Source organism: Barbatula barbatula (assembly GCF_947034865.1).
Source record: "Barbatula barbatula genome assembly, chromosome: 17".
NCBI classification, from domain to species: Eukaryota; Metazoa; Chordata; class Actinopteri; order Cypriniformes; family Nemacheilidae; genus Barbatula; species Barbatula barbatula.
The window spans coordinates 19342514-19365485 of record NC_136780.1 but is presented as its reverse complement, the minus strand read 5'-3'; the positions used below and the strand labels follow the sequence as shown (position 1 = coordinate 19365485).

The window sequence follows — 22972 nt, the reverse complement described above, 5'->3', positions numbered from 1 at the left end:
CAATATATTCACAAACTTTTTTCAGCACACGACGAGCTCGGAAACGACGATGTGGCAGACTCGAGCTCTCGCGAATAAAGTTTACCAGCCTCGTGACTGCATCCATCGTCTCTTTCATTTTTCAACACCGATTTATGAAGCTAGTGCTTATCATGCCTTTTTAAAGAACTCCGTTAGTTCGTTAAAAAGTATTTCACCGGTTGTGCGCCCATGCATCGGCAGCAAACAAAGCAGCTCTTCACGGAAATCCTTCCCATAAAAAAATCGGACAAACACCGCTGTGCAATGTCGGTTAAGTTCGCGAGACGAGTCTATTGCGAGTGATATGGCTTCTGCTTTCTTTATGTCTTATAACAGATTAGACAGGCACTCACCCGCCAATGGCTCCACTCTTCTTGTTGCTGTGCAATCAGATAATGGAACCTGCTCCGTTACCATTTTCTTTATTTTCGCGTCGTGATTTAGAAGTTAATCCACCATGTCAGTTGCACAGGTTTTAATTAATTCGGCCTCATTGAACGGTTTTTTGGCCTTTGCCAGGTTCCAAGCCACACGTAAGAATGCTGCGGTTACAGGCTTTCAGAATGTTCCGGATAACTGCATTTGAAATTTCTGCGCAATGCCCCGAAATGCCGTTTCAAGTTATCATTCTTGCAGACCGCCACTGTCTTGTGCATAATAAACACGTTGGCTTTGCATTGTGGTGGTCAGGCAAAATAAAACAAAACTGTTAAGTCCATTCGCTTTTAAATATTCTGTGTCTACCTTTCTCTTTTTTACAATCGCCATGATATCGCTGTCAACCCTTGTCACTAGCTGTCAATGAACCTGCGCCGTTTGCATTTTCGCGCCAGCATTGTGATTGGCTGATGGAGTACCGCGAGAGCTATGTGAGATCAGAGTGCTTCGTGTGTTTTCGTGCGGTGATGTCATGCCAACCCAAATGAAACTGAATACACTTTTATTGCATCAAGCGGGCCAAAAAAAATCATTTGCGGGCCGGATGTGGCCCGCGGGCCGCCTATTGAAGAGCCCTGGTGTAGGCTGTTAATACACCAGAGCTATGTGAGATCAGAGTGCTTCGTGTGTTTTCGTGCGGTGATGTCATGCCAACCCAAATGAAACTGAATACACTTTTATTGCATCAAGCGGGCCAAAAAAAATCATTTGCGGGCCGGATGTGGCCCGCGGGCCGCCTATTGAAGAGCCCTGGTGTAGGCTGTTAATTGTAAGACTTGCTTTGTGAAGTCTTCATGTTATTTATGAGAGCCAGTATTGCCATTTCTTTTACACAACGGTCTACAGTTACACACACTTTCACGTGTTTCTTGCATCTGCCGACTGTGACGTTTTTGTGCGTACACCTAGGTCAGAGCTTGCGTGAAGGACCGCACTTTTTCCCGACAAGTCTGCTTTTTATAAATACCAATTATTGCGTAGAGATCGGCGTACGCCTTCTTTTGTGCATACACAACGTTTATAAATGAGGCCCCAGATCTCAACCCAATAGAGCATCTTTGGGATGTGGTGGAACCCCTCAGGCGGACCACCGAAAAATCTGGAGGATCCCTCGCGCATAGTCCCAGGACCATTCCCACCAGCCCGTTAGCCTAGGGGGCCCCGGGTACCCTCCCTGAGAGTTTGGGATATCTGAGAGGAGGCATTATGAGGAAAGATTGACGGTATTTAGAACATCAAAAAGTTTAGCAAGTTTCTCATGCTAAATTCACATCGTCTTGAGGTGGCATCGTAAACATGCACAACATTTATTCCACACAGCTTTTTGGAACTGTTCCATGATGGTGGAATGACCCGTCTGTCTCTACAAGACAAGCAGAATCTTTAGCCATTTTTCAAAATCGTCAAAAGACTTTCGTCAACACCTGAGCCAATAATGAGGACTATCACTGGATCTGCACCGGCATACTTTCACACCCTCCAACACCCCATCAAGAACCCTGCGTTCAGCAAACCAGCGGTGGCTTGTAATGCCTTCTCATAAGGGCATTAAATCTCTTTCCCGTTCATTCTCCTTCACAACTCCTTCCTGGTGGGACAGTCTTCCTAATGCGTTCGGGTCAATCACATCTCTCACAACCTTCAAAAAACAACTCAAGACCCACCTCTTCTGTGAATACTTGACAGACAAATGAGAAGAAAGTACACTAACCCTCTTCTCTCAACAGGTAGTGGTCTAGCTTTTGTTGAAACTAGTAACTTTGTATTAGCACCTATTGTACTATTGCTCTTTTATGACATATCGCTTATTGCTCCCTGAACTCCCTCTTTGTAAGTCGCTTTGGATAAAAGTGTCTGCTAAATGACTAAATGTAATGAATGATTTCTATTTATTTACCACTTTTTACAGTACCATCTTCAAGCATTTTTGACTTTATAAGGTAAATGTTTGACTTAATAAAGAGAAAGGCAGACAGCTATTTTTTTAATAGCCTAACCGTCCTTTTTCTTCACAGTAATAGATTTTTTTATCATGTTTTCCCAATGCAGTTGTGTATTGAAATAAAAGTTATTATAAGGATTTAGAGATTTACTCACTTTTTTTAAACACACTGCTATTATTTCGAACACAACTGTAGATGCATGCATGTATGCATTTGGTTTTCTACCGATCAACCTACCTTTATTTATTCTGTGTATTGTAACAAGCTTTTTGTGTTTTGATATGTACAGCTGCTTTGATACAATTCAAATGGTAAAAAGCGGTATAATAAACTTGACTCGACCCGAGATTTCTTGAAAAATCATTAAAGCTACTAAAGATGTGTTGTGTGTATTATGATCAACTAAAACGTGCACAAATTATGTAAAGCAGTTTATTGTCCTAGAGAAAATGATTACAGTTAAAAGAGTACAACTGCATCTCTAATATGAATGTATTAAGCTTTAAAAGGAAACCATGCAAAGCGAAAGACAGTCTGGAGAGGTCTTTTTTCACCCGCAGTTTCAATGACATGCCTGATGATACACAATACAAAAACACACTGGTGCTTTGACTCACTAAGATGTCAAATAAAACAGTAAAAAACAGGCAGAAAATACTTTCTATCTGACTTGATAAAGGAGTAAATAAGAGACTAATAAGAATTGAATGAGAGAATTTAAGAAGCTACAGTGATCCTTACGACACTACATAGCAAAACAAACATGAGAACTGTTTCTGGAAATGTGAGGAACTCTTCACTCGTTGGGATTGGGGTTGGCATCAGGATACTGGGAGAGGTCAAATGTCAAGACCTTACTGATAACACAGTCTCCTTGCTGTTGTGAAAGCAGACAGACAGAGAGAGAGAGAGAGTAGTGAGTGAACTTGCAAGGGCATAATAAACATGATGTGTGTGTTAACTCTTACCTCAGGATAGACTCCGATCAGCGAGTCGGCTTTAGTATAAAATTCTTCTTTTAGGGAGATCACAATGGCCTGGAAGTTCTGAACCGACTGATCTTTGATGTAGTTTGCCACCTACACACCACAAAATGACAAACACCAGAGAACTGCAGTGTACTGAAAGTTTTACATTTCAATTTAATGTTCACATCATCACACTAAAGTGACTATAAGAAAAAATATTATGAATCTTAGACTGCCAAACAGACATGGAAGTATATCCACATCTGGCAAATCAGAAAATTCTTAAAAAAGAACAAAGTTCGTATTAACGTTGTTCAATAAAAACAACACGAGGAAGACTTTGTCATCAAGTCATTTGATCATCAAATTGTAAGTTATTTATGATTTATAAGGCCGCCGTGCCTCAATTCCTTCTGGTTGCTGATGTGCAGTTGTTTATGTTTCTTAACATTAGCTTTACTTGAGACGAGTGATTTTGACTGTGGTCAGTCTTAAATTTAACATTATGCATGCATATTTGCCGTTCTTAAGTGATATTTTATCAGATAAACGCTTAATTTACTACGTTTAGGTAACTGTACCAGTTTAAGATGTATTATAATCACAGTTTATTCGCTGGTGACTCTCTGTTCACTGTCTGCTAGTGTAGTCACCTGTGTTCACAGCTGAGAGCGCACTCACGAGGTGTCGCTTTTTAAACTGGTATTGTGTACGTTAGTCTGTGTTGGTTTTATGATCAGACTGGGAGGCAGTGTTGGTCATGTGGTCCATTATTCCGTTGAAGAGCACATACACGCGGCACGCCGGTCTTAATGCACATGTGTAATAATGGTTTGTCTTTGTATTGCGTGTTATTTTGGTGATAACTGTCTAGCTGAGTTTGGCTTGTTGTGTTTCAAATCTAGAGGAGCATTGTAACTGTATCATGTGGTAAGTGTGAGTGAACCACACATTTATATCCAGTTTCTTTTTCAAAAGACTTCATAGAAGTATGTGTTACCACCTGCTTAAATGTCTGTTTGTGTACATCCGTAATTATATATATTTTTAAGTTAATTTAATTCAGTAATGCAAAGATGTTCCTGTTATTTAATTTTATAACATTTTATTTTAATTTAAAAACTTTGTGCAATTCTAGTTCTTGTTGCTAGTTTGAACTGTATATCTAAGTTGATTAACACACTTATCTGTGTGTGCATTTTCCTTGATAGCAACCAAGTTGACTCATTATACCCAGTTTATCGTAATCGCAAATCGTAATTTTTACCTCAATAATCACAATGTGACATTTTCCTCAAATCGTGCGGCCCTAGTAAGTGTGTGAATGTTGAGGGGCCAAGGTTCAAACATCACAGTTCGCTACTGATCTGCAGTGAATTTTTCATTTGTGAAGAAATAAAGTCATGTCAATCTTGGGGAAGAGAATGTTCAAATTTTCAGCGTTTTTATTTGAAATCACTGGCTCTGCCATTCAGGTTGTGTTTGAAGAAAATAAACATATTCATCACTTTTGGCCTTTTCATTTCCTTCCAGTAACTCAGCACTTCTCCGTCCAACTTTACACATCTGTCCACGCAGCAGTACTGAATGTAGATGTGATGTCACAACAACAAACTCACCTTGCCGATGTTGGTGTTGTCGAGCGCAGCATCAATCTCATCCAGCACAAAGAATGGAGCAGGTTTATAGCTGTAAGTACGAGATGTGTGTCAGTCAGAAGAAGAGCAGTGGGTGCATTTCAAACGACAGAAAGGTGCTCCATGTGTACCTGTGAATGGCGAAGAGCAGGGCCAGTGCCGCCACAGTCTTCTCTCCTCCAGAAAGGTTGTCCATAGGCCTGAAACGTTTACCAGGAGCCACGCAGTTATAGTTGATGCCATCCAGATACGGTTCCTCTGGGTTCTCAGGGCCTAAGAACGCCTGTAACGACACACACAAACATATGTTCAAAACTGGACGAGATGCAGGCAGCGTTTAACACAGGTGAGCTCAGGTACCTGGGCACTGCTGTTGCGAGACAAGGCTTTATAGATTTCGTCGATGTTGGTGGCCACAGACTCAAAACAGGCATTGAAACGGTCAAATCTCTCCTTCTTGATCTGCTCGAACGCCTGCTTGGCTCTCTTCGCCCTCTTCCTGGCTGCTTCGAACTCTATGGCGTTCAATCAACAAAGCAAAAAGAGATCAATCATGTCAAAATTACAGGCAGTAGGTTAGCGATCTGTGAACACATGAAGAGCAGAGGGGCTGACCGTCGCTTGTCTCCTGGAACTTGTCTCGGACGCTCTCTAATTTCTCCATGGCCTTCATGTTAGGAGCGCTGATCCTCTGGAGAATGCTCTGCTGCTCATTCAGTCTCTGCTGTAAGGTGTTCATCTCCCCTTTCACCTCGTCCTCTGCCAGCGAGTCCTGCAGGAAATCCAGTCACGTGACATCAATCACACACACACAGGCCCGATGCGGGAGCCTCCACTGCTAACAGGTTTTTGATAGACGTACCTTCAGATCCTCAGACAGACTGCTGTAGTCAATCTCGATGAGAGCTTCTTTAGCCAGGACATTGCTGGAGGTCTTCTGACTGCTGCTGAGACTCTCTTCAGCCTGAGAGCTTCCCTACAACACATCACATACACCACACACAGCGGTTAAAGCCCTCCATGACATTACCATTATTTTAAACATGCCATAACGAAAAAAAAGCCCCCAAAAGATAAAGCCATGGACATTTGATCAGCACCACAGCAGTATCCCATAAAACGTGTAGTGATACACTTTCAGCACGCAAAACATCACAACAGTACATGTGTGGGGCTGTCTTGAAATATTAGTGTCTGACATCATGCTTCCAAGCTCACACACCTCTTTAATATTATCTTTTCTGATCTCCGATTGACAGAGTCGAACATCATTTGTGCCAAAAAACAATCTTACTGAATTTACGATTAGCCTTAGCCAGCACATTTAAATTTGATGTCGCGCTCCGGCTCCCGATAAACATGACTATGGTGGCTGGTGCCTCTATAGTTAAGGTTTCCAACAATAGAATCACTGATAACTAAGGCACTTCCTGTAGGTTTCTCAGTCGGTGCGTCGCTACTTGATTAATAAAATACTGGATAGTGACAGGCTTCTATACATGTACGTGTTGAGCAGGTGATGCAGTACCTCTTCCTGACTGATGTCATCCATCGTTCCCGAGCGCAGGGGTAGTCTGATGTCCTGCATCTTACAGGCCTGCAGCAGATTGCGTCTGTCACTGCGTTTCTGCTCCAGTTTGGTCTCAATGGCGGTCACCTCCTTCTGCAGCTGCGTCAACTCCCTGACAGAGCAGACACCAATCATATTCCATCCTGTCACCTTACATCCTATCCGCATACAGTCACATTGCAACCCATCGCATCACATTCCATCCCATACATCTGCAGGTGTGCCGACGGAACTTACTTGTTGGCACCTCCCAGTTTCTTACGGATCTCCTCCATCTCATGGTTTTTATCGTTCACCTCAGACTTCTTGGCCAGATGTTGGTTTTTGAGATCCTGCAGCTGTGCCATGGTCTCATCTATGATCTTCATGTTCCTCTGCTCTTCCTGTTGAAGCAGATGAAGTTGAGCGAGGATGCACTCGACCCCGGTTGGTCACAAGACAGACTGATCTCTATGCTCTTACCTTCTTCAATCTCTCAATCTCATTCTCGTCTTTCTTTACCGTCTGCTCCCACATGATGACCTTCTCTTGGTCTTCCTTCAGCTGGTTCTTCTCATAGTCCAGCTGGATGGCCAGACGCGTCTTCTGAGTCTCAAACTCGAGGCTAATGAGATCAAAAGTTAGCAGTCATGGATATCCATGCCTCTCACCATCAAGAAGCAGAGCGACAATAAAGATTGCAGCTAAAAAAAAACATAGCCTGTTTTTAAGGGTCATTCAATTCTCATTCAGGTGAGAGTGAGTTCATTGCCCTTTGGTTTCTTTACACACAATGATGAATGGATCTTTTTCAGGATTCAGGAATCTCACCGTTTCTTTGCGATCTCGTTTTGCCTCTTGACCTTCTCTTCCTCAAACTCACGAATGTTACGCACGCCAATCTCCTTACAGAACTCCACAAAGACTTCATCCTCTACCTGAAAGAACAAGACACATATCATGAAGAATGAGGACAGAACAACACCTCTTCACAGCACAACTAAAAAATACAGTTCCATAAGTCTGAGTGATTTGTTTGGCAGCTGATGCTTTAGAATAGAAAGAACTGGCACATTTCAAACGTGAAAGTGAGCACGCCAGCTCATGTTAACATCAGTTGCCTTGACACCGAATGGTATCTATATTAACACACAGTGCTGTTTCTCACCAGATTCATGCGGTCCTTTAGATCCTTCATATCTCGCTCACGTGATTGGACGATTCTCTTAATGTCATTGATACGAGGCCCAAAGTTGGCAAGCTCACTCTCCAGTTTGGACTTTTCCTGAAATAACCAAAAACACGTATTTTTTTAATACTACTGATGCATGTAATCATAGAAATGCTGTGAGGAAAATGTTTGATTCTTTTGATTCAATCTTTGTTTTATCAGACCAGAGAATTTTGTTTCTTATGGTCTGAGAGTCCTTCAGGTGCCTTTTGGCAAACTCCAGGCGGGCTGTCATGTGCCTTTTACTGACGAGTGGCTTCTGTCTGGCCACTCATTGGGAACTTCAATGCTGCGAAAATTTTCCTGTACCCTTCCCCAGATCTGTGCCTCGATACAATCCTGTCTCGGCAGTCAACAGACAATTTCTTGGACTTCATGACTTGGTTTGTGCTCTGACATGCACTGTTAACTGTGGGACCTTATATAGACAGGTTTGTGCCTTTCCAAGTCATGTCCAATCAGCTGAATTTACCACAGGTGGACTCCAATCAAGTTATAGAAACATCTCAAGGAAGATCATTGGAAACAGGATGCACTTGAGCTCAATTTTGAGTGTCACTGCAAAGGCTGTGAATACCTATGCACATGTGCTTTTTTCTTTTTTATAAATTTGCTAAGATTTCAAACAAACTTCTTTCACGTTGTCATTATGGGGTACTGGTTGTAGAATTTTGAGGAAAATAATGAATTGAATCCATTGTGGAATAAGACTAACATGACAAAATGTGGAAAAAGTGAAGCGCTGTAAATACTTTCCGGATGCACTGTATCTGTTGATCACTTGTGATAGGGCTGAATAATTTCCAATTCGTTCACAACAAGAATAAACGACAGGCGAATGCTCTTGTCAAGTTTATGCAAAGTTATCTTTATATTGTGTTAAAAAAAGTGGAAAAGTGTCCTCAATACACAATAAAATCATCATAAGAACGTATTAAGACGAGCCATTCGTTTTGCTTTAACACTACAAACAATAATATATACTTCATACACAATGACGTGCACATCTTCTGTTGGTTCAAATGAATTCAGTACTAGTTTGGTCTGGTGTATTAAGAGTTTTATCAGTCTCTTTACTGAGCGCTTAAAGCTTCTCTTTAGGCTTCACCTCTTTTTAAATGATGAGCAGAACCAAAACAGGTCACCTGCAGTTAATAGGCAGGTAGTATTTTAAAACTATTCTAACACATTTACATTTCTGTACGAATGTTAACGCATTAAAACTGTTCCACAGAATTCTGCAGATCTTTTCAATAGTTTAGCACAGAATTAACAAAAAAGTCTACAGATGCCGTAGGACCCCGGTATTGAGTGATGTCATATCCCTCTGAAATTAAAATAAAACTGCACATTGTCATTTCTGTGAGTTGAGTCTATCTATTATCAAAGGATTAGTCAGTAATACAGTTATTTTGGAGAACAAGATCAATAATTGCTTGCAGGATCCTAAAACTGTCAGTCTCCTACAGTGCTCCTAGTAAAACAAGTTAGTCTGGACCCTGGGCTTATATGTGAAAGGAAAATGAAAAATGAAACCGTGAAACAAGACAGATGTGTCGTTATACATTTTGAATTTAAGAATATGTGCTGTTGTAATGTTTTACAGTTAATGATTCACTTTTTGAAAAAAACTAATCTCCCCTTAAAGCCTCACCCTCCACCAATGAAATAGCTGAATATCTCTGATCATGTCCACTAAAGCCTCAAAAATCCCCTTTGGTCTAGCTTGAATATAAAATTGACATTTGTAAATATTTATAGTCCGTTTCCTAATGATGGCGAACAAGCTGCACATAAAAACATAATGGAACCAGGCATCGCGATTTATGGTTCTGCCCTTGAGTTTGATATGGAGTTGGTACTGAGAATGACGCTTGTGGTAGTTTGATCTATCAGTTTGCTCTATATGTCATGTAGTGTCACATGTACCTGCATGTTGAGGGACAGGTGTCTGGTCTTTGTTTGCTCTAGGTCACTCTGAGAATATTTCAGTCTCATCTGTAGGCCGTGAGCTTGAGACTGCACCTGACGCAGCTCCGCCTCCTTCCTCTTGGCCTTCATTTGCTCCTGATACACACACGAAACGTGACATTCATCAGTCGACCTCTCATCTGAAGTCTGTGTGTGTGTGTGTGTGTGTGTGTAAGTGCACTTACTTTCAGCTCGTCTGTGAGTTTCTCTTTTCTTTCCTTCAGTTTATCCACAGCTTTCTCATCCCAGCGGCGAGCTTTGGCCTTCAGATCGCTGGCACCTCCGGAGATCACACCAGACTTCTGGAACAACGTCCCATCCAGAGCCACCGTCTGACGGACAAATGGACACAATCATTACAGCAGCAACACATTTCAGATTCCCTCATTTTCTTACAACAAGGTTACATTATATAGACTGCATTAACTGACAACTGTGATTTGTGTGTGAATGTTCAGGATTGATGAGCACATCTGTGGAGCACATTTCTGTGTGGAGTTATTGTTCATGAAATGAAACGGAGTGAATAAAAACTCATTGCTGGTAGTAGAGACGAGTCGTGTCTTTCTCTTCATACCTTGTGTCTGTACGGTCCTCCGAAGGCGATTCTGCGAGCGTCCTCCACATTCTCACACACCAGAGCGTTTCCACAGGCGTACTGCAAAGCTTTCTTAATATGCGGTGGCTCGTAACGGATCACATCGATCACAAGTTTAGCACCGCGCAGCTCGCGCAGCTTCTCGTCTGTGGGTCTGACCTGTGGTGCACATCAGAACATACACGCCTTCATACACACGTGACACTCCATTCCATGACACACAAGCACAGACACATCCTCACCTCCAGGTAGTCCAGAGGAAGAAAGGTCTCAGGTTCTCCACGCTGCTCTTTAATGTACTGGATGCAGTCCCGACCCGTTTTCTCAGAGTCCACGATGATGGCGTCCATGTTTTTGCCCAGAACTTTAGTGATGGCGATCTGGAATTTCTTCTGCGTGGGCTGGCAGAGGTCAATCAATCGGCCGTACTGGAGAATGGAGAAAGACAAGTGAGCGAACGGTCAGTCAGCATGTGTGTGAGAGAGATGAGGGGTGTGATTCCTCACCACTGATCCAGGATAAAGTCTCTTGATGCTCTCCAGGATCTCAGCTTTACGCTGCTGTCTGCTGTTTTCCTGTCTGTCGATACGAGCATCGCCCAACTGCTCCATCACCTGCATGACACACATTATCACATCTCAATTTCATTCTAACATTTCTTTAGTGTTCACTTGGAAACATAATTCTAGAAATCTTTTTTGTTCTGTTAAATTGTGAAGAATTTAGCAAAACAAAATTTCTAGTAGGGATGTCCAATTAATCGCAAAAAAATTGCGATTTGAGCACATGTGATTTCTAAACCGCACAAAGCTGCGATTTTATTTATTAATTTATAACTCCGAATACTTAAACTGTGTTGTACACATGTTTAAGATGTTAACCTATCAGAGCTCACTCTGCGAACTGCGCAAAATACGAAAAAAGCTGAGAGGGACAAGAACAGAATAGGCGAACGGGAGGAATCGATATAAAATATGGATGCGCCGTATTAGAAAGGATCAAAACACCACAAAAATATTACCGAAGCGATCACCTATCACATTTGCAAAGACATGATGCCTGCATATAACATCATCAAGTAAAGACGGTATCCGAAGATTAATACAAACACTCGACAAAATCTACCAGCTGCCCTCGCGCACTCATTTCACACGAGTTGTTATTCCCGAAATGTAAGGCAGGCGTTGAATGCGAACTTAAGCAGGTAAATACGCCAAGACCACAGATATGTGGTCCAGCAGAACGATGGAGCCGTATATGAGCTTAACGGTGCATTATATTAATGACAACTTTGAAATTAAAAGTCGATGCTTGCAAACAGCATACTCTCCAAAAGATCACACTTTTGTGACAAGTTTATTTTAGGTAAGTTAACCAGAATTTATTTTAAAGACATTTATTTAAAGTTGTATTACTGTTAATACTATGTTATTCCATTGTGGAATGTTTTGTTATGCACTTCTGGTGCACGGAGTACATTTAGAATGTTACATGCTTGAAACGGTAAAACAATTACCAAAATCGCAAATAAAATCGCAAATGCAATATTCCTTATAAAAATCGCAATGTGATTATTTTTTGTCCATATTGCACAGCCCTAATTTCAAGCACTTTCATTTTCCGTGCTATGCTAGTCAGAGACGTCCCAGAAATCTGAGTTGCAAACATCTCCCCAAATATCTTTCTTTGTTTTCAGCAGAACAAAGACATGTTTACAGGTTACAGTTTTACAGAGAGTAATTCATGAGAGAATTGAAAATTGTGGATGAACCTATCCCTGGAGAGTGTTGTGTTTTAATAAGAAACCAGCATTAATTTTGTTTCTTGATTCTCATTCATTTGATCAACATTTATTAAATGTTATTATTCAGATAACCACTTTTGCAGCTCATATTGGAGAGAGGCGCCATTACGGTGGTCAAGACAAATTCAGGCCTGCTATCTCTGACTTTGGAAACCCCGGCTGTACATTATAGCCTCTGTTATGATGACGATTTGAATTCAATTCCTCCAGTAAATCTCTTCACATACAGTGGAACTTATGTTGAGAGAGGCGAAGTGGGTGTGGTTTCAGCACCAAGCCCCTGACATCATGCAATCAGACACAGCTGTAGGCGTTACAGTGATCCCATTTCCAGAAATAACAGCAATTAAATACAATAAACAAAACAATCGGTGGCTGGTCAAAGAATTATACTTTTCGTAGTGAAAAGGACTAAAGACAGCTATGACGTGAGCTCAGACTCTCACCTGGTTGAGCTCTGTGTTAATCTCATCGATTCTTCGTTTGGCCTGTTCCACCTCCTCTGTCAGCTCTTCCTCCATCCTTTTCTGCTCATCCAAAGACTGTCTGGAGAGCAGAAACCCAGATGAATGTGAGAGATGTCCATGTGCACGTGATACATGTTTATCAGATGTGTGATGTGTGTGTGTACCGGCTGGTGGTGATGTAGTCCTCCAGCTTCTCGATGCGTTTCTGGTTTTCCTCAATCTCTCTGATCTTCTGCTTGATCTTAGCCTGTAGAAAACAACACTTGTACTAATCCAGCTACTGTGTCGCTATTCTTCACTCTATACATGCAAAAATACATTTACCTTTTTAACTACACATTCAGATACGTTGGGCGGGGCTCCAGACAAAAAATCTATAAAGGAGCTATTGGCCATAGAGGAAAAGACAGCTAGCTCCCCTTCACGTCGGGTGGTTCTTGGCCTCCACGTTGTCCATTAAAACCCTTTAACGCTCGGCTAGCTGTGGGTTATCCCGCTTATATCATGGTCATTTGCCAAGTTAAAGCTTTTATTTAGGTTTACAGTGTCATTTTCGATCAAACGGGTGAAAATGACAGTTATTTTTTACAGTCATTTCAAATGTAATTAAACTGACTGGAGCTACCCGTGTGTTACAGGGTATTAATGCACACCCTCCAGCCAATCAGAATCCAGTATTCAAACAGACGATGGTATAATATAATGTTGATTTTAGTTTTTAATAGTGACATTTTTCCACATGTTCACAACACAATGTAAAAATAACCTAAATATTACATTTTTTTTATGTTGGATATAACACTAGAAAATTATCCAAATTGGCAAGGTCGCGCAAGTAGTTGTACAAATTGCTTTCACCCCCTCTCAAAAACTAGTTGCAAAATGCTACCATTTGGTCACAGTCTGGAGCTCTGTTCTAGTGTCTGTCGCAAGAGTACCTCTTGGGGTCGGGAAGTGAGTTTTTTCCTGCGCTCTCTCTCCCTCCAGCATTCGGTACACTGGTTTTTGTTTTAAAGCCTGCCGCTTCCGTTGGAAACTATTTAAAAACGGGTTAATTGACTTGGTCGCCAGTGGCGATCTCTGCAAAAATATCACTTGCAAATTATAATTTTTATTGGCAGTCTGGAGCCCTGTTGGGTTAAACCTGGATACACACGTGCGCAGGCATGACATCACCACTACTGGTCTGGCATGCATGATATAGCCTCCTTTTTGAGGATCTGAGAGAACATGGATTGTTTTAAGAACACTGTTGTATGAAAGTTTAACAAAGAATCAGTTGAATGTCACCTTTACATAAGTGTAGCATTAGTTAACAAAAACTAATTTTATTTTGTTAAAATTAGATATGGTAAATTTATTGTCATGGCTTGACACACAGAATTAAATTAGGGTGCACTTCCTTAAACAAGACATCAGACAGATGCTATGGATGTTCTATTTCACATCCCACAAATAAGACTCCATTTGTACCTCGGTCTCAATTTTCTTCCTCTCCTCCAGGTCCAGTCGGTCCTGGTCAGCTTTCTGGTCTCTGTTGAATTTCTCCAGCTCTTGGGCCAGTGTTGCTGCTCGCTTACTGGCCTCTTCCTTCAGACGGTGATATGCCTTCACCTAACACACACAAACAAACACACAGCACATTAAAGGAGCATTATGGGACACTAACCACATTTACATGCAAGCAAATAATACACTTGGCTCAATCCCAATAAGATCGATGCGGGGGGGACGAAAGCAATCCGATCAAGAGCACCAAGTTGCTTTACATAGCTGTTCGCTCTAACACAACCGTTAACTTGGATAAAGGAATGCTATTATAAGCATGTTTAAATGTTTATTTGTCCAAGGGTGTAAGAGTAACATGGTAGCTAAAAAACGAGGAATGCAATCCGGCGTTTGCCAGACATGCTAAGCACATGCGCTGCATCCCTTCCATGTCTCTGATATCAGTGCGGTTCTATAGGGGCAGCCCAGCCGCATCAGTTTTCCCGGTGGTGTGGACAAACTTGGGATCCTATGACATTGAATGTCAGTATACACCTTAAAGGAGCATAGAACGTGAATGGAAAGCACATCAATAAAGGATCACAGGAATGCAAAGTGCTGACACTTTGTCATGTTCTGGGCTTCCTATTTTATTTGCATAATAATCTTAAATATATGGTGGATACCGAACATTTAGTGTTTTGGAATATCACAGGAACAGGAGTTTGGCTGCCTTATGGGCAATGTTCCCTCTAAGCTGCGCGCTTGCTACAGAAGAACAAGAGGTGAAACTGGATGAGATTTTTTCTCATCCAGAGCAAGTTAAAATTTTCATCGACAATATTCTACTCGCCATCAAAATGAATGCTTCTATGCTGTCAGTTCAACAAATTCACGATCACATGGCAAAGTATGTGAGTATACCAGAAGAGTATACCTTTGAATTTGTGAACTCAATCAATGAGATTGCAGAATGAGACGATGTGCAATGTAAAAAATGCACCCTGGCATACCCTGATAGTAGATGAGAGCACAAAATGCTAGTCCTGTATATAAAATACAGGGAGGAAAATGACATCATCTATAAAACCGTGTTATATATAAAACCTTTGATGCGAGATGTGGAAACTCTTCTTAGAACTGTATATTCCACTTTAACTCGGTCCACTGTGAAGAGGGGCAAAATGGAGGACCTAGCAAGGATTCTTGATACACTCATTCAGGCCTCTGAGAGAAGTGCGATGGCTGTCGCGGCACCAAGCTGTGAATGCTGTTCTGAGGAACTACAGTGTGCTTGAAGAATACTGCAAAAGAGAATCCAGTGATAACAAAGATCCAGTGGCAATTTACTGCTACAAAAAGCTGAGAGATTCAAAGTCCAAGGTTACTCTCACTGCTCTGGGAGATGTTTTGGGCAAGCTGGCACAACTCTGCCTTTGTTTTCAAAGATGCAACCTGACTGTTATGGAAGGACACTGCAAAGATTGAGAAGTTGCGTTCCCAATACTTGAACGATGAGAAGGATGTTCAGTGGAGTGATCATGTCAAAGAGGTGATGAGGGCCTCAACAGCTGATGCCAGAAATACTGGTGAGATTATTCTTTTTATTCGTAAGATCTGTGATCACTTGCATGCTCGTTTTCCAGAGGATGAATTAAAGGAGTGGTCTGCATTTGACATTGAAGCAATAAGCTCGGACATCAGTTTTGAGTATGGATCAAAAGATATTGCTACACTGGCAAAGAAGTATGAGGCCATTCTCCACCACCCAAATTCTATGGAGTGCATTAACAGTGAATATGCTGAATTCAAGTACATAGGGAATCAAAATCTGAAACAAGGGTCAATCAGCACATTCTCAGAGATGGTGGCTGCACCACTTACATGTGAGGAGCTAAAGGAGATCTCATAGCTTGTGGATATTTGTGCTACATTTCAAGCATCCAGTGCAGATTGTGAAAGAGGCTTTAGTTTGATGAATCATATCAAAACATCATCCAGAAATCGTCTTGAAGTGGCACATTTGGGCCAACTGATGCGCATAAAGTCAAAGCAAGAAGCAGACGGGGCCATCAACCTGGACAAAGTCTACAACCACTGGAGAAGTGAGAAGGACAGACAGGAAAACTAAGGTGAAATTTAAGTCCCGGATCAGATTTGTACTTACAGTATTCTAGTTTCATTTATTAAGAATTTCCATTTGTGGATTTTAATCATCAAATGCTGTTACTAGATTATGATTGGTAAAATTCTAATAAAAAACTGTAATTATATATTTTACAGACCCATAGTTACGTGCTACAGCAAACACCTCATTGTGCAAAATGTGAATGTTTTTATGTGAACAAAATTTGATCTCTGAAAGGTGTACATTCAACACTCAATTCCTCCAGAGCAGGACCCTCACCCTGACATAAAACATACACACAGCTCATGAAATCAAGAATTTTGTCTTTTCATTCTTAGTGGCCCAAATCACTTATATTAAATGTAATCTAATGGAAATTACTTTTTTACAATTTTTTATTGAGCCATGTAACTTATGATCCCAGGTTTTTGAACAATGTTAGCAATGTTACATAAAATATATGTTTCATCCATGAAGCTTAAACCATCATTTGATATCTCCATTCCCCATGTATATTGAAATTAATATCATAAACGTGCGAATAGTCAACTAATCGCCTAAATTATCAACTAGTAGTTGACTACAAAAATCTTTAGTAGGGGCAGACCTTACTGTAAAAAAAATTCCGTTCAAATATTTGCACTGAACAAGCTATGGATCGTTGATAAAAGGTTAATTTTTTCATATTGTCTTGTGGCTCATACGAACTGTGAGTGGATGGTGTGTGTACCTGGTTCTCCTCCAGCTGGAGATCTTGTCCCTGACTCTGAGCCTCCTCCTCCATGCGTTCCTCAAACTCCTGTCTAGCCATCTCCACAGCCCCCTGCTCGCGGTCCAGCTCCTCCATGTCAGCCTTGCGCTTTTTGTAGCATTTCTGGGCGTTCTGAAGAGATTTGCGGGCAGCTTCCAGCTTTTTGATCTTGTGTGCCGTGTTTTCTTTTGCTTTAATGTAGAGCGGCCTCTTCTGATTGAGTTCTGCATCTTTCTCCCTGCATCAACATACAGCAACACTGACTGAAAGAGGTAAATTAAAGCCTTCTAGAAGGCAAAGAGTATATATGACAGCTGATCATCTGCGGCTCTTTCATAAAGTAATAAAAGGATAGTTATTCATTTCTGAAAGTCAAAGAGACACAGCTGAAGCAACTTCACATCAATGTGATTGACATTAATCATCATCTGTGTGTGCGTGCGTGTCTATGGTAAACAGCTCGGAGGGGCATACAAACTAGCCATCAGCGTTCCGACTGCCAATCTGATGATGCTGGAGGTTAAACACGGGCCTGCAAACAGGTCTGACGTAGCACCAGGGTGAGGAAGCTTGAAGGTGGCATTCTTCAGCATGTGATCTCACACATTAAGAATATATTTGTGACTCACTTGATCTCCTTCTCAATGGTCTGCTGGTCTCTCATCATTCGGCCCAGCTCTTTTTTCTTGTCCTTCAGCTCATCCTCCACACGGTCCATGCGCTTTCTGTCTTTATCGATCTCTTTGTTGCGGTGGGCAAGCTCTCGGTTCAGTTTGTCGATCTCAGATTCATTGTGGAAGAGTTTGAAGAGCTGTAACTGAACGTTAGCACGCACCACCTCGTCCTTGAGCCGCTGGTAACGCTCGGCCTGCACACAACACACACATGCAGTCATGAAGACACCCGCCATTTCACTCAATATAAGCTCCGCATGTAAACGCTCTGGCAGACACAGCGGGATACACAATGAAATACATGTCAAACATTTTGTGGAACACAGCCAGTGCATACCTCTTCTTTCTCCTGTTTGGCTTCTTTTCGTTCAGCAGCAATATTTTTTTTACGATGGTAGTTAAACTGCGTGTCCTCCTCAGCCTTCACCATCTCTTTCTTACACCTGTCGTACTCCTGTGCCAGTTCTCCGGAGCGAGAAATCTCCTCAAACAGAGCCGTCCTCTCTTTAGGGTTCTTCATAGCGATGGACTCGACGGCGCCCTGCAAAGAAACAGCACATGACAAACTCATCTTCCCGTCATCATCATTCAATGAAGATAGAAATACATCTTTCAGACTGACGTTTCAGTGCGACCAGCCTTTGCTCATCTTTCTGTGTGTGTGTGTGTGTGTGTGCGCGCGCGCTGGAGGGTCTACTCGCAAAGCAGCACACGGCACTGGAGAATATATTTAGGGGTTTTACAAGAAAGAGCTGCAACAGTTACAGCTACACTGCATACGAGTGGCGGGATGTCACAAAAGACCATAGAACTTATTATATACAGAACTCAATGTGGCGCGACAAACGCCTGGTTCTTAATGGTTTCTCCTTTGTCATGTTGCATCACACCACTTGCGTGTGGTGTGGACAGTATGTTAAAAATGTAAAGAAGACAAACCTACTTGTGCAGTAATATTTAAAATCTATTTGTTACCATTATAAAAGTAACTTAATAGAATCATGAGACGTTAAGGTGATAGTTCACCCAAATATTTAATTCTGTCATTATTTACCAGACCAGTCTTAACTGAATATAACTTAGCCAGAAATATCTTAAAATGTATCAGTGCCATTGTTTTGTCTTGAGATGCACACCAGTAATGTATTCTTCTAGGGAATTTTTATGAAAGCGACATAAATATTTTAATTCAACTCAAGGCAAAGATCTGGCTTAAGCTAAGCCGTGTCTGTGAAACCGGGCCAGAGGACATTTGATTATGAATGACATGTACCAGTTCATTCAGTCACATTTTGACCAAATTGAGTCATTCGTACGGTGAAGGGCGTATTCAATCAGTACATTCATTCTGCTCTGACAGTGCTCACACTCATCGCAGATATCGCTCAAATATCCCGATGCCGATTACAACAGATGATAATTGATAATAATGGAAAATACACGTTATAACATTATCATGCAATGCAGCGTGAATGTTCATGTGCCTAGGCAGTCAGTAACAGTGAAAGAATTTTGGAAACGGTGTTTTTGTTCTGTCAGTTTAATGAGCTGCTGTTTTCTGCCGGTCGCTGCACAGATAGACCAGGAGAAAGACGAGCTGTGTCGGCAAAGCAAAACCTGCAACATTTTTCTATTGCATAAAAGCTATGGTTTATCTATGCGAATTCCCTCCCGGTTCTCTAATCATAACTGTTGCTTAGAGCACTGGTTCCCAAAGTGGGTGTCGTGACAACTGGCTAGGGGTGCTGTAAGTGCTGGGCGGTATGACCATATATTTATATAACAGTATTTTCAGATTAATACAGGTTTCCAGTACATGACGGTAGGGCTGGGCGGAATGACCAACATTCTATTTCACGGAATGAATAGTTTTGTGTCACAATAACAATCTCCTATTTTAATTCTATATCTTACACTTCATTTTTCTTAAGATGTCTTATTTATTTATTATGGTTCATTTAAATACCCACCATAGCTAAAATTAAGTCAAGTTATGAAAATGTACTAAAGATATCAAATTTAGTTTTGATAATCAGATTTATTTTTTATTTATATTTATCTTCTGGCTATATCATATGTATACAGTAGGAAGACAGATAACAAGTATAACAATGAAATATGAATATATAGTGGCAAAGTCATGTTAAAAGGGCTCACGTGGCGAGCATCACGCATTGTTTCGGCTCGGCTCGCCTACAGTTCAACTTTATTCAAACTATTACGAGCTTTACAAAGCGACCTGATTTCTGAAATACGTGTGAGTTTTTTTATATGCACATGCAGATCACTGTCTGCTCCCCAGCATGAGCACTGCGGGTGAGAGAGAAAGCGTCGGACTGGAGCGGATCACGAAACTACAGACTGACAGAAGGTCAAAAGAGTATTTGATTTGTTATGGGCACCTTTTTGTTTCTTTTTCATAAGAACGCCCAACTTGCAGAGCACCGAGTTAACCATGCCTACTTAATAACATTCCGCTGAATAGACGGAATAGAAATATATCTTACTGTTGAACTTTTATTTCACGGTAGAGAGATATTCCGTAGTTCAGCATAGCCCTACATGACAGTATTTTTTACTCCACATTTTTGAATTATTGAGAAAGGAAATACTGCAGTTGATTGACTTAAATGCCATTTTATACGGTCATGTTCGAGAAAAAAATATACTGTAAATTGAAAAAATGTATTACAACTTCGTTATTTAAACTAATATGAGGTTTCGTACAGTTACTAGTACTCTACATTAATTAATTAAACAAAAGAACACTTTAAAAATGCATGTCTGGCCCCTGAATTTATCACTAACCCTCAGCTTGGCCCTTAATAAATTTGGATTTGACACCCCTGGTGTAGAAAGAGAAAGCAGCAGCAGCAGCAGCAGCCGCTCAGCCTACCTGAAACACCAGAAAGTTTCTGGCTTTGATGAGGATTCCCAGTTTCTCCAGTTCCTCGCTGTACTCGGACAGACCCACAACTTTATTATTGATGCGGTACTCGGACGAGGAACCTGCAGCACAGCGCAGAGACAAAGTGAGCACGAGCTTCTGTCACTCACACACAACACACGGCGCGTGCAGTAGTTAGTGTTACCTATGATGATTCTGGAGAAGGACAGATCCTGCCCGCTGTCCAGCTGGTACACCATCGTCACGAACGCCCGGTTGCCCGCGGGTTTACCCACCGGAGCTCCGTGAATCAAATCCTTCAGCGTCTTCACGCGCAGGTTACTGGTCTTTTCGGCCAGGACGAAGCTGATGGCGTCCATGAGGTTTGACTTCCCTGCACACAACATTCACATTTCACCTCAAAACACCTCGAGAGTGACGTGGAGACTGAAGTGAATCAAACAGAATGAAGCCAAACTGCGCGCGCGCACACACTCTCACCTGATCCGTTCGGCCCGATAATCGCCGTAAACTTGTGGAATGGGCCGATTATTTGTCGGCCTTTGTAAGATTTAAAGTTTTCTATCTCTATAAGCTTTAAATAGCCCATGATGAGTGATTTGGTCAGAGTTTAAAGAAAGCAAAGCTACCAGGACGCTCGCTGTTTGCACGATGAACGAGCGCGCGCGCCCGTTAACATCCAATAGAGAAAGCAGCACTTCTCCTGAACCGTCTGAACCTGACCGGAAGTATTATGTGTAATCCTGTCTTCGTAATATCACATATAAAGCCCTACGCACCAAATCTCAAACAAAACAGGACCCCGCAACAGCCCGCGCAATGGCTGCCCGTAAACACTGCAAGTCCCGCGAGATGTCGTGTAAACCAGGATGCGCGTACTAATCTCGCGAGAGTGTCACGTGAGCACAATTTTTTTTAATGCTGCACCACCGAAGCATACATAACAATACGCATAGGCTACATCACATAATATCAACCACAAGGAAAAGAAAACCACTCACAAAACATAAATAAAAATAAGAGGGCAATCATCTGAACTTAATAATAAGAAGAGATCAAAGGAAGAGCAAATCCTATCAGTCCTAATAGATTTCTTATTAGTAGATTCTGAAATTAAATTCAAATAATGTTCAATGTCTTTTAAGAAGTCAGGTCTGCAGTTAAAACATTTGCATTTGCTAATTTAAATCAATAACGAAACAGATATTTTAGGTTGTGGGGTCAGAGTCATAAAACCCAAATGTGGTTAGAGTGTTGGGCTTGTGATCAGAAGGTTGCTGTTTCTAATCTCAGTATCAGCAGGTCATGACTGAAGTGCCCTTGAGCAAGACACCTTACCCCTGATTGCTCTGCAGTAATGTGCCACTGTAAAAACTACTTGTAAGTCGCTTTGGATAAAAGCGTCTGCCAAATGAATAAATGTCAATGTCAAATATAATGTTTATCATATGTTCAATATTCATTAACAAATAAAGTTAGATAAAAAATTATGTTCATCTTTAGTTATTAATACAAAGATAGGTTACCCCTATTTTTGACAGCAATATCCTACATTAAAGTGAGAGAGCAATCTTTACTTGGTAGCAATTCGCATTTGTTAAAGTTTAAATTTAACCCCTAAGCTTCAAAAGAAGACTGAAGAATACCCAAGCCCTAAGTGTATCCCATCATGCATTACATTCTGGATATACATTGAAACCAAATTATATACGCAACACTTTTTTTTGCCCCCATTTTTCATGAGCTGAACTCAAAGATCTAAGACATTTTCTATGTACACAAAAGGCCCATCTCTCAAATATTGCCCAGGACCCCAGGATTCTCGTCTTCCCCTCTTGCCACCAAGGCTGACTGCGGGTGGGGAGACTGTAGGAGGTGGTGCGGTGGACGAGGTGGAGGTTGCGGAGGGTGAGGAGAGGCCCACAACCGGGTACGGTTGCAGGGTACGGCCCTCGGGGACGGCGGCCAGCGCGGGGAGAAGACTGGGTTGAGCTGAGACACTGGGCTCCGGCCAATTCATGGCATACCTGATCAGGTCAGTGAAACCCAGCGGTCTCAGCATTTGCATCTCCCACCCTGCTAGAGGTTGGTTGAGGCCGCCATTGAACAGGACCTGTATAACTGTATATAACAGTTATAGCATCAGATAAAGGTAACATCTCACTCCTGGTCCTGCTTGACCTTAGTGCTGCGTTCGATACCGTAGACCATAACATACTTCTAGATCGCTTAAACAATTATACTGGTATTGAGGGACAGGCACTACAATGGTTTAGATCTTACTTGTCAGACAGACATCAATTTGTCCATTTAAATGGGGAATCATCAAATCTAACGCAAGTAAATTATGGATTACCTCAGGGATCGGTTCTGGGACCCGTTCTGTTCTCCATATA

The 22972-nt window shown here is 41.5% G+C and overlaps 1 protein-coding gene across 1 annotated transcript; it reads right to left on the bottom strand.

The window, feature by feature from the left end:
- Positions 1-2818: 2818 nt before the first annotated feature.
- On the bottom strand, positions 2819-21453 carry smc1al (structural maintenance of chromosomes 1A, like). Its single transcript, XM_079478323.1, has 26 exons — positions 21057-21453; positions 20761-20949; positions 20565-20677; positions 18006-18209; positions 17624-17862; positions 16974-17232; positions 14101-14241; positions 12792-12874; positions 12607-12706; positions 10863-10970; positions 10599-10784; positions 10336-10515; positions 9944-10090; positions 9717-9854; positions 7725-7841; positions 7388-7494; positions 7040-7181; positions 6815-6960; positions 6536-6689; positions 5870-5983; positions 5623-5779; positions 5368-5522; positions 5139-5290; positions 4990-5059; positions 3371-3481; positions 2819-3279 (listed from the first exon to the last, which is right to left on the bottom strand). The coding sequence occupies exons 1-26, from the start codon at positions 21163-21165 to the stop codon at positions 3199-3201; spliced, it is 3702 nt and encodes a 1233-aa protein (XP_079334449.1). The 5' UTR covers positions 21166-21453; the 3' UTR covers positions 2819-3198.
- Positions 21454-22972: the final 1519 nt, after the last annotated feature.